Source organism: Oryctolagus cuniculus, chromosome 3 (assembly GCF_051225735.1).
Source record: "Oryctolagus cuniculus isolate XC-2025 breed Fujian yellow rabbit chromosome 3, ASM5122573v1, whole genome shotgun sequence".
NCBI classification, from domain to species: domain Eukaryota; kingdom Metazoa; phylum Chordata; class Mammalia; order Lagomorpha; family Leporidae; genus Oryctolagus; species Oryctolagus cuniculus.
In genome coordinates this window covers 167175146-167187313 of record NC_142869.1, presented here as the reverse complement: position 1 = coordinate 167187313, position 12168 = coordinate 167175146, and the positions used below count along the sequence as shown (strand labels likewise).

Sequence of the window (12168 nt, the reverse complement as noted above, 5' to 3'; positions counted from 1 at the left end):
AAGAATGAGTGCAATGACTAGAAAGATCATAATTATGGTAGATACCATTAATAATAACTATCAAAAATTGATTTATGTGAGTGATCTAAATAAGAGACCAACTGTCAGAGTGAATGCAGAAAAAAAAGTTCAAATTTGTTGTCTACAAGAAATCCACAATAAAAACAAAGACACCCACAGACGAATGTAAAGCAATGGAGAAAGACATAGCATGCTTTCACCAGAAAGCTGGAATAGATTAAAATCAGGCAAAGCAGACTTAAGAACAAGGAAAATCAGGGATAAAGGGGGAATTACATAACGAAGAGAGTCAATTCTCCAAGAAGACATAACAATCCTTAACGTGTCTGTACCAAACAAAAAAATGTCAAAATACTCGAAGAAAAAACTGACAGAACTGCAAGAAGCACTACATAATTGGAGAGATCAACATCCTCCCTCTCCCAGTAACTGACAGATCCAGCAGGCAGAGACTCAGAATATCACTGAACTGAACAGCACCATCACTCAACTAGATCTAACTGACATTCCCGGAAAACTTCACCCAACAGCAGAAACACACTCTCTCAAGTTCACTCAACAGTCACCAGGTCAGAATATATGTATTAGTAACAAAAGGAATATAAAATATAATCTCACATGACAGTGGAAATAAAGTAGAAACCATTCACAGAAAGTCACCAGTATGCATGGACTTCAAAAAAATGTTTGCACCAAAATAAACATCTTTTATTTCAATTTTACATAAAATTTTATTTTTTTAAAAAAACTCCAAAAAGTTTAAAAAACTTTTATAAAACTCAAGTTTTTTAAAAACTTGAGTAAACAATGTACTTCCAAAAAAATGAATCACGGAAGCCTCAAGATAAGTTTTTAACTAGTTTGAATTAAATGAAAACAAAACTTACCAAATGTGTGGGACACTATGAAAGTAATGTTTACACGGAAACTTGTAACATAGAATGCACAACAGAAAATCACAAAAAAATTAAAAGTACCTAAACTTCTGCCCTATAAAATTAGGAAAGAAGAATTATTTATGCATAAATGAAACCAAAGAAAACAAATTAAAATTGGAGCAAAAATGAACAAAATTTAAAATAGGAAATAGAGAAAAACAATGAAACCAAAAGCTGGCTGTTTGAAAAAAGCAGTAACACTGACAAGCCCTTAGTTAGGCTAACAAAGATACAAATTACTAATATTAGAAATTGGGAGGTGGGGGCCAGTGCTGTGGTGTAGTAGGCTAAAAGCCTCTGCCTGTGGCACCGGCATCCCATATGGCCACCAGTTCATGTCCCAGCTGCTCCTCTTCCAATTCAGCTCTCTGATGCAGCCTGAGAAAGCAGAAGATGACCCAAGTGCTTGGGTCCCTGCACCCCCATGGGAGACCTGGAGGAAGCTCCTGACTCCTGGCTTCAGATCAGCCCAGCTCCGGCCACTGCAGACATGTGGGAAATGAACCAGCATATGGAAGACCTTTCTCTCTGTCTTTCTCTCTCTCTGGAACTCTATCTCTCAAATAAATAAAAACAAAATCTTTAAAAAAAGAAATGAGGGACTTGCATTGTGGCACATAGGGTTAAGCCACTGTCTGAGACACAGACATCCTATGTGGGCGCCAGTTCGAAATCCAGCTGCTCCACTTCTGATCCACCTAATGCGCCTGGGAAAGCACAAGACTGCTCAAGTGCCCCGGCACCCCTGCGGGAGACCCAGAAGTTCCTGACTGCTGCTTCAGTGTGGCCCAGTCCCAGCCGCCTCTTTCAAATAAGTAAGTAAATCTTTAAAAAGAGTGAAAGGGGGTCATCGGGACTTATTACTTGGATATTAAATGGACAGCAAAATGGATCATTAATAACCATATCCCCACAAAAGTGGTAATATAAACTGAGCCAATTTGTTAAAAAATAAAACAAAATAAAAAAACTCAGGAGTAAAAGATGTGAATAGATCAATAACTATTAATGAATCTCCTCAAAAATTAAACTCCAGTTTCCACTGGTTATTTCCACCAAATATTTGAATAAAACAATGATACCAATTCTCTAGAATGACTTTCAGAAAATAACAGCAGAGGAAACACTTCCCAACTGTTTCTTTGAAACCTGCATTAATCTTCTTTACAAACAAAAACATTATACAAAGAAAAATTCCAGCCCAATATCCCTTATACAAATGAAAAAATCCCCTCAACAAAATATTAGTCAAATTCAATAATGTGTTTAAATAATCACACATCATAATCAAATGTATTTATTCCCAGTACACCGGTAAATTCAACATTCCAAAATCAAACAATGTCATGTATTACATCAACAGCAAAAGAAGTCATATGACCATATCAATAGATACAGAAAAGGCATTTCACAAAACCCAGCCCTATTGCTGACTGTAATGTCACCCAATCAGTAATAAAGGAGACATTCCTTAACAGGAGGAAGAATACGTACAAATCACCTGCACTGAACATTCAACTTAATAGTAAGGAACTAAATGTGTTCCTCCTGAGACTGTGTCAGTTCAACATATCTGAAGTCCTACCTAATTTAATAAGACAAGAAAAAAGCTAAGGGATAAACAGTTTGAGAAGAAATAATACCATCATCATTCAGAGATGACACAACTGTCCATACAGAAAATTCCAAAGAATCAACAAAAGCCTGGAACTAATAAGCAATTTTAGCCAAGCTGCAGGACAAAAGTTTAATAAGCAAAAGTCAGTTGCCTTTCTACATATAAGCAATGAATGATTGGACTTTGAAAATACAAGCTTATGGGCTGGCGCTGTGGCGCAAAACATAAAGCTGCTGCCTACAGTGCCAGCATCCCATATGGGCACTGGTTTGAGTCCTGGCTGCTCTACTTCCTATCCAGCTCTCTGCTATGGCCTGGGAAAGCAGCAGGAGATGGCCCAAGTCCTTAGGCCCCTGCACCCAAGAGACCCAGTGGGAGACCCAGAAGAAGCTCCTGGCTCCTGGCTTCGGATTGGCGCAGCTCCGGATGTTGCAGCTAATTGGAGAGCGAACCAGTGGATGGAAGACCTCTCCCTCTCTCTGCCTCTCCTTCTCTCCCTGTTTAACTCTTTCAAGTAAAATAAATAAATCTTTAAAAAAAAGAAAATACAAACATAGTATCATTTATATTAGCACTCAAAAATTATAGTACTTATGAATAGATCTAGTAAAATATGTACAATATCTATTTGAGGAAAACCACAACCTCTAATGAAAGAAAATATAAATGAATGGGGAGATATTTTCTGTTAATAGGACTATTCAATATTGTTAGGATGTCAGTTCCTCCCAACTTGATAGATACAATCAACTCAACCCCAAACAAATCGTTGTATGCTATTTTATGAATACCAATGAATTAATTCTAAAGTTTACATGAAAAACAAAAGACCCAGAATAGCCAATAAATACTGAAACAGCCTAAGTTAGTGAACTAATTTCACACAGCCTCAAAACCACAGTGATCAGGGTAGTCTAATAATGGCAAACGACTAGCTACCAGAGCAATAGAATACAGAGTCCAGAAAATGACCAAAACAAAATAGTCTCTGACAAAGAACTCAGGCAGTTCCATGAAGAAAAGATGGTCTTTTCAAAAACCAGTGCTGCATTAACCGGACACCTATTTGCTGCCCCACCCCAATAAAAGACCTTCTACCTTTCACAAGAATCAAAATAGATCTTAGACATAAGTGTAAAACACTAAAGCATAACTCCTAGGATGTAACATGAAGAAAAACCGAGGTGACATGGATTAGACAGTTTTAATATTAGATACAAAAAGCACAATATATGAGAAAAACTGGTAAACTGGTCTTTATTACTTTTTTTTTTTAATTTTTGGACAGGCAGAGTGGACAGTGAGAGAGAGAGAGACAGAGAGAAAGGTCTTCCTTTGCCGTTGGTTCACCCCCCAATGGCCGCCGCGGCTGGTGCACCACGCTGATCCGAAGCCAGGAGCCAGGTGCTTCTCCTGGTCTCCCATGCGGGTGCAGGGCCCAAGCACTTGGGCCATCCTCCACTGCACTCCCTGGCCACAGCAGAGAGCTGGACAGGAAGAGGTGCGACCCGGACAGAATCCGGCACCCTGACCGGGACTAGAACCCGGTGTGCCGGCGCCGCAGGCGGAGGATTTGCCTATTGAGCCGCGGCGCCGGCCGACTTTATTACTTTTTATTTATTTGAAAAGGCAAAGAGACAGAAGACTGAGAAAGATCTGCTATCCACGGGTTCATACCCCAAATGTTCTCAACAGCCGAGGCTGAGACAGGAAAAAACCTGGAGCCAGAAACTCGACCGAGGTTCCCACATGGGTAGCAGGGATCCAACCACTTGAGTCATCACCTGCTACCTCCCAGGGTGCACATCAGCAGGATGCTGGAATCAGAAAGAGCCAGGACTCAAACTCAGGTGCTCTCAATGGGATGCAGGCATCCCAAGTAGCATCTTAACAAGTGCACCAAATGCCTGCCCTCATTTCTAACAACCCCAAATTGAAAACAATCCAGATGTCCTTCTAAATGTGTCACTGATTAGCACTATTCAGTTCCATATGTCTGTTCATGTAAAATTTACAAATTCATAGCTAAAATATATTCAGTTAATAGTTGGGCAAGCTTATTGGTTGTAATGCTCTCCTCATAGATTAATAAGAGATATGTCAGATGGAAAGTCACGTTATAGGTCACTGCATGCAGAATTTAAATGTGCAGGGTCAGTTTTGTGGTACAGCAGGCTAAGCCACCTGCAACGCCAGCACATCCTGTCAGAGCTAAATCCCAGATGCTCTGCTTCTGATACAGCTCTCTGCTAATGCACCTGGGAAAGGAGCGGAAGATGGCCCAAGTGCTCGGGTCCCTGCCACCCACATGGGAGCCTGGAATGGCTTCAGCCTGGAAGATCTCTTCCTCTCTGTCTCTCCCTATCATTGTGCCTTTCAAATATAAAAAATACATTTTAAAATTAAAAAAGAATGCAAATATGGAGTACTCTTCTAACTTTCTTATATGGAATTTGAACAGTTTAGTGTTTATTACAGACAATGATTAATAAACTTTCCTCACAACTTTCAGACAACTCGTTTATGTATCTCAAGTGAGCTTACAGCCTTTCCTTTGTTAAACAGAATGTTGATCAGTTGATAAGAAATTATACATAGTTCAATCTCTTGTACCATCATGGTCCTGCCTGCCAGCTATTATTTCAGTTTCCAAAGCACTGCCATCCTGGCCAGGACCAGTCTGAGTCCTGGCTGCTCCATTTATGATCCAACTGCCTGTTAATGCACCTGGGAAGGCAGAGGAGGATGGCCCGAGTCCTTGGGTCCCTGCACCCACATGGGAGACTCAGAGAAGGTTCCTGGTTCTGGCCTGGCCCAACCCTGGAAGAAATAAGTGCAGCCATTTGGAAAGTGAACCAGTGAGTAAAAGATCTTTCCTTGTCTCTCCCTCTCTCTGTAATTCTGATTTTCAAATAAATAAATCTTAAAAAAAAAAAAATTCACATCATTAACCAAGGTACGGGTGGGCCAAATATGAATTTATGCACTCTCAACTCCAATTTACCTTTGTCTCCTCTTGGGAAATGGATTTGGGCCCTGTAAATACAACTATTTTTCCTTTGCTAGCTGGCATAATGTTAAACTTTTATCACTAAGGGAGATGAGAGAGTCAATCCAGAAAGCAAGCATCGTTTGTGGCTTCCTGGTTCAGGTACTCTGGCCCTGCAGATCCTGCAGCACATACCACTGTGGCAGCTCTGGGCTCCTTCCACACCGGCTTCTCTACCACTCAGACTAAGTGACTTCCACAATGCCCAGGCCCTGCACACAAGCAGTTTGTCTGACACCACGTTCCTATATCAAAATGTCTAGTATTATTGCATGCAATCTCTTGACATTCAGCAGGCCAAGCCAAGCCTTTTTGAAACTAATGACTTGAACTGAACTTTCTACATCTTTGAAAATTTTTCCTATTTTTCTATTTTTTCATCTCTTTCTAGATTTACTATCAGTTCCAAAGTGCAGAACTGCTACATAAAGTTGAATGGGGGTATACCTGCACAAAGACCCCACTGAGGAGTGAAAGCTGAATTCCAGTCTGTGACCCAGTCATCTGGTCCTGCATCCTGGCCGAAAAGCAGTCTCTACTGACCAAACCATGTGCTGAAGGTAAGACGCTGGACCACGGCCGCCTCCATGTTCAAGTACTCACTAATATTTCTTCACCTTTTTCTTTTTGTTCTAGACTCCAAATCTTTTTCTATGTATCTGTATATAACTATAGAAAAGACACATATCCGGCCAGTTCCGACGCAGCTTACAATGCAGACATCCAGGCATCTCATGTGGGAATGACATGCTACACTCACCAAAAAGTTCCAAATGTTAACCTGACTTCCCACGTGTGTAAGGTCACACGCCCACATCTAAGAAATGTGACAAACGGTCAAAGAAACTGGATCTGTACACAAAGGAAGCAAACGGTCAAAGAACTGGATCTGTACACAGAGGAAGGCGTTTGCCCCTTTCAAACATTTACTCAGCAGTGGAATCACCATCCCCTGAATTCACATGAGACTTCTGCAGCATTTGCTTCTTCCACCTTCTATTCAACCACTTTAGGGATGGACAGTGCATTACCAAGACTCTCTCTCCTTTCTTCAAAGAGAGAGTCAACAGGCCCCCAGTAGTTTATTTATGGCAAAGATAGTCAGAAATTTGAAAAAAAAATTTTTTTTTGACAGGCAGAGTGGACAGTGAGAGAGAGAGAGACAGAGAGAAAGGTCTTCCTTTGCCGTTGGTTCACCCTCCAATGGCTGCCACGGCCAGCGCGCTGCGGCCAGTGTACTGCGCTGATCCGATGGCAGGAGCCAGGTGCTTCTCCTGGTCTCCCATGGGGTGCAGGGCCCAAGCACTTGGGGTATCTTCCACTGCCCTCCCGGGCCACAGCAGAGAGCTGGCCTGGAAGAGGGGCAACCGGGACAGAATCCGGCGCCCCGACCAGGACTAGAACCCAGGTGCCGGCGCTGCAAGGTGGAGGATTAGCCTAGTGAGCCGCGGTGCTGGCCTGAAAATTCTTAACTGCAACTCATATACCACAACGTAGCAAATCTATCACTCATAGCAGCATTTTAGGTGGCAGAAAACGGAGATATCAATAGATGCCAAAGACTTAAACTTTCAGACCTGGATATCTAAAGCCTGTCAAACAACAAGTTATTTTCAACTCTTTAGGAACCCATGCCTCAGGGATGCAGATGCTCCAATCCAGGGTTGACACAAGGGCCTACTGTGTATCAAGCACCGCTCCAAGGTTTCAGCTACCCAAGGACCTATGTTCAATTCCTGGCTCCAATTCCTGACTCCAGAGCTTGCTATTAATGCAGACCTCAGGAGGCAGCAGTGCTGGCTCAAATAATCGGGTTCTTGCCCCACCCAATTAGGAGGCCCAGACTATGATCCTGGCTCCTAGCTTCCGCCCAGGCACAGACCCAGTCCTGGCTGTAGAGGGCTTTTGGGGAGTGAACTAGCAGGTAAGAATTCTCCTTTGCTTTTTCTCTCTCTCAGTCTCTGCCTCTCAAATAAATAAAATAATAACTTTTAAAAGAATCTATGTGGGGCTGGTACTGTGGCGTAGCAGGTAAAGCCTCCACCTGCAGTGCTCTGGCATCCCATAACGGCGCCAGTTTGAGACCCGGCTGCTCCATTTTCGATCCAGCTCTCTACTATGGCCTGGGAAAGAAGTAGAAGATGGCTCAAGTCCTTGGGCCCCTGCACCCGCACGAGAGACCCAGAAGAGGCTCCTGGCTTAGGATCAGCTTAAGAGTGAACCAGCGAAGACCTCTCTCCCTCTTCCTGCCTTTCCTTCACTCTCTGTGTAACTGTGACTTTCAAGTAAAATAAATAAATCTTCAAAAAAAATTTATGTATCAATTTGTATAAGGAAAAGCGTTTCATAGTTTCCAAAAATATTTCCTATCCAATATGTCACTTGTAAACCAATATAAATTTTAGGGAAGGGGCCAGCTTGTGGTATAACAGTTAAGCCACCATTTGCAATGCCAGCATCCTACACTAGAGTACCAGTCTGAGTCCTGGCTGTTCTGTTTCTGATTCAGCTTCTTGCTAATGCACCTGGGAAAGCAGAATAAGATGGCCCAAGTACTTGCACCCCTGCTATCCATGTGGGAGACCCAGATGGGGTCCCTGGCTCCCGACTTCATCATCGGCTATTGAGGGTATTTGGGTATGAACTAGTGGATGGAAATATCTATGAGTGTTTGTGTGTGTGTGTGTGTCCGCCTTTCAAGTAGATGGAAATAAAAAAAATGTATCTTAGACACAGCAGGTTGCTTGATAAATTGTAGCTACCATCATTAGCTACAATAAACATCTGAGTGTAGAGATTATCAATTTATGGAATAGTGTTACATACAGAGGGTATGGAATTCTACAAATTATTTAAATAAATGTATTTCTGTTAATTCCCAAATTAGGTATAAATCTCAGAGAAAAGTCAAACTCTTTTAAGTATACTGTAAATAAAAGGTTATTTTGTTAGTTTCAAAGTAAAAATGTGTTATCTACAACTACATCTGTGTTAACATTTTTAAGGTCCAAATAAATATAAGAGTTCAATGTGTTTGTTTTTTCTGCCTTTGGCAGAAGGAAAAAAGAATTCTAAGCTCTTAGAAAACAGAGATCAGAATTTGTTTTCATGACTTCACATGTCTTCATGCAACTAAATGTAAGTGCCTTTAACATAAGAACTCTTTCAAATCTCTAAGTTCCTGCACTATCTTTGTGCAGAAGCAATAAAGACTGTGCAACCAGAATGCCTGGGTTCAAACCATGGCTCCAATTAGCTATATGACCTCAGGCAAGCTTCAACCTCCCCAGGCCCATTTCCTTGTCTAAAAAAAATAGATTCCTCACAGGACTGTTGTAGGGATTAAATGAGTTGATAAATGTTCATAAAATAGCCTAGATAGGGGCCAGCGCTGTGGCACAGCGGGTTAACTCCCTGGCCTGAAGTGCTGGCATCTCATACAGGCGCTGGTTCTAGTCCAGGTTGCTCCACTTCCGTTGCAGCTCTCTGCTATGGCCTGGGATAGCAGAAGATGGCCCAGGTCCTTGGGCCCCTGCACCCATGTGGGAGACCCGGAAGAAGCTCCTGACTTCGGACTGGCGCAGCTCAACTCTGGCCATTGTGGCCATCTGGGGAGTGAACCAGCAAATGGAGACCTCTTTCTCTCTCTCTCTCTCTCTGCCTGTCCTCTCTCTGTGTAACTCTGACTTTTGAATAAATAAATAAATCTTAAAAAATAAACTATTAAAAAAATAGCCTAGAGCAAGGTGGGCTCATTATAAGTGTTTACAATTTTGGTTATTGTTTCATTATTGCCACCTATGTCAATAAATACTTGCTACTTTGTAGGCAAATGGCTTTACCTAAAATGAAACTTATTTAGGAAGTACCTTATCATGACTTCCTTGGCTAGTAAAGATAAAGCAATTCTCTGGGAGCAGATTTTAGGGCAAAGTGAAGGATAGTCAATCCCTTTCCAACACTTCCTCTGACACAAATCTGTAACTTGCTAATGGAAGTTCAGAACCAAAAATTTTCCATGTAACTCTGACTTCCACTTACTGTATTTTACTTAATCCTGCAGCATACCATTCATAGATGGGGTATGGCACATACCAACCTAGGAGACACCAAATTCTCAACTAAAACTACACAGCTCTTCAAAGAAAAAAATGATTGTCCTTATCGTACAAGTTCAGCGCTTTGAAACCAACAGCACACTGCATCTATGAATGGAATGCCACAGGATTAAGTAAAATACAGTAAATCAAAGTCAAATTTACATGGCAAATGGAATTAAAAGATACAGGGTGGGCATTTGGCCTTGTGGCTAAGAAGCCCGTTAGGCTGTGCATGTCCTGCCTCAGTGGACCTGGGCTTGAGTCTGCTCTCTGCTCCAGATTCCCGCGTCCTGCGACTGAGGATCCTGGGAAGCAGCAGGTGACAGCTCAGGAGTTGTGCCTCTGCCACCCACACGGGAGATCTGGACTGAGTTCCTGGCTCCTGGGTTTGGCCAGACCCACCAGGCAATCCAGGGCACTTGAGGGGTAGAGCAGCAGATCCAAGGATATCTATCTCCCTTCTTTCATCCCTCTCTCTCATAAAACTCTTAATGTATAGAAGTTTATTTTTGGTACAAAAAAAGTTGAACAGTTTTCTCATAACAGGTTTTTTTTATTAAATTTTTGAAGATTCCTCTTATCATGAATTGAGATTTTCTGCACCAAAATAAATGTTTTAAATTGTTTTCCATGAACTTGAAGTGCCCTTGTACGTTTTAAAACATTATTTTACAAAAGTACTTGTTGAAATTATAACAATAGGTTTCTCCAATGTCAAACAATTCCCTTCTAACTCCATGACGGGTGTTCTACCCATTTTCTAATCAGCGGCCAAGATAACAAGGCAGTCACATTGAAGTCCCCATCCCACCAAACCACACCCTGCTTAAAATGTACCCGTTCTTAGAATGCACACCACACAACAAATAACGCAGGTGGGATCTGTGATACCCACGTCTCACACCTACACCAGGAGATGATGGAGTGACATCCTGGGAGCTGCCTAACTGAAGATCAGAAAAATGTCTCTGCGGTTACTAAAGGAAGCGATACCACCCCCAAGTCCCAGCTGTCTTCGTATAGAAATACGCTGAGTATCTGCAGATCCAAGACTAAGTAGGCCCAGAAAATCCGAGGGCACGTGCCTAAGGCCTAAGGTGAGGAGGAGAATGTCCACCTGGCTCACTCTCAGATTCCAGGTGGGTGCCAGCATCCACCAGAGACACGACCCTGCAGCAGCCATCCAGAAGGCACTAGGGAGACCCCAGGTCACTTGGCACCCTTCAGGTGGTCCCACTGCCGGCCTGACGTCAACAGGACCACACTCCGGCAATCAAGAGCTAAGAGTCTTCTAGTTACAGCTCCACCTGGAGATTCTTGACTCAAGCAACCAGAGCAATCAAACTGGGGAAATTGCAGAAGTTAGTTTCAAAATTCCAGTGCGAAACGTATCTGAGTATGCTTTGCAGATCTAGTCACTTTGCTTGGGACGAGAAAAAAATATCTCACTCCAGGGTTTTTTGAGCCTGAGATGAGGGACCCTGGGAACAACCAGTACCTTTGTTTCTCCTACAGCACGCAACCCAGGAGTGAGAGAGAGAGAGAGAGAGAGAGAGCTCAGAAACACCTAAGGAAGTGCTGTCGGCGTCTCAGAAGGAACTCGCTACAAAGAAACCGGCGGTAGCAAGGCAAGGCAAGGTTTTTGACAACACCTGACCGGGATGCGAACCAAGTTGCCGCTGAAGTTGATCAAGGCAGCGTTTCCGTTCTAGCTGAGTTTCTGGGATGGGGTCCGGGTCTGTGCTCCACAAGCCCGCCCTCTCAGGAGCCGGGATGCAAGGGAATTCTTGGGCGCCGTCCCTCCTGCCTCCTCCCCATTCCCGGCGAACTTCAGCCAGCAGAGATGCCCCGGCCCGGCCCGGCCCAGGGTTCCTCCCGCGGACGCGACTCGCCGACTTCTCGGCCCCCGGCGGAACCGAGCTCTCTCCAGGCCCTCCTCTCCCGTCTCAGCGAGACGGGGCCGCCCCCGGCGCCGGCCCCAAAGCCCTGGGCCCCGCCGCGCCCCGCCGGCCCCCCGAACCGCGACTCCCCGGCCCGGGCGCCCGGCGCCGCCGCACCGGCTCCGGTGCTCCTGCGCGCGCCGGGCTGCTCCCGGGGCTCGCTCGCGGCAGCCTCGCCCTTCCCAAGCCGGGCCGTGCAGGGCTCCGGGCCCCGCTGCCCTGGGCCTCCCGAGGCCGCGCGTCCCCCCACCAGGCCCCAACTGGGCCTCTCGGCTCAGCGGCCCTCCAGGCACCGCCGGCCCGCCCGTGCCGACGCCAAAGCGCAGGCCAGCTCGAGCCCGGCCGGGCACTTACTCGGGGAGGTAGGTGGAGGAGAAGGAGCTCCACTTGTGCAACGCGTAGGGCAGAAGCCGGCACTCGGGCGCCGCAGCTACAGCCCCGCCGGCCGCCATCTTGTCAGCACCCGAGCGGCCGCCACCGACCGCCCGCCGCGCCGGGAGGG

At 44.6% G+C, this 12168-nt stretch overlaps 1 protein-coding gene across 1 annotated transcript in view; it reads right to left on the bottom strand.

The window, feature by feature from the left end:
• MKLN1 (muskelin 1) overlaps positions 1–12127 on the bottom strand; it is a 165233-nt gene extending 153106 nt beyond the window's left edge. The window contains exon 1 of the mRNA XM_051849786.3: positions 12021–12127. Coding sequence (XP_051705746.1) covers positions 12021–12118 — 98 coding nt within the window. The 5' untranslated portion in view covers positions 12119–12127. The remainder of the gene's footprint in view (positions 1–12020) is intronic.
• Between the last annotated feature and the right edge of the window lie 41 nt (positions 12128–12168).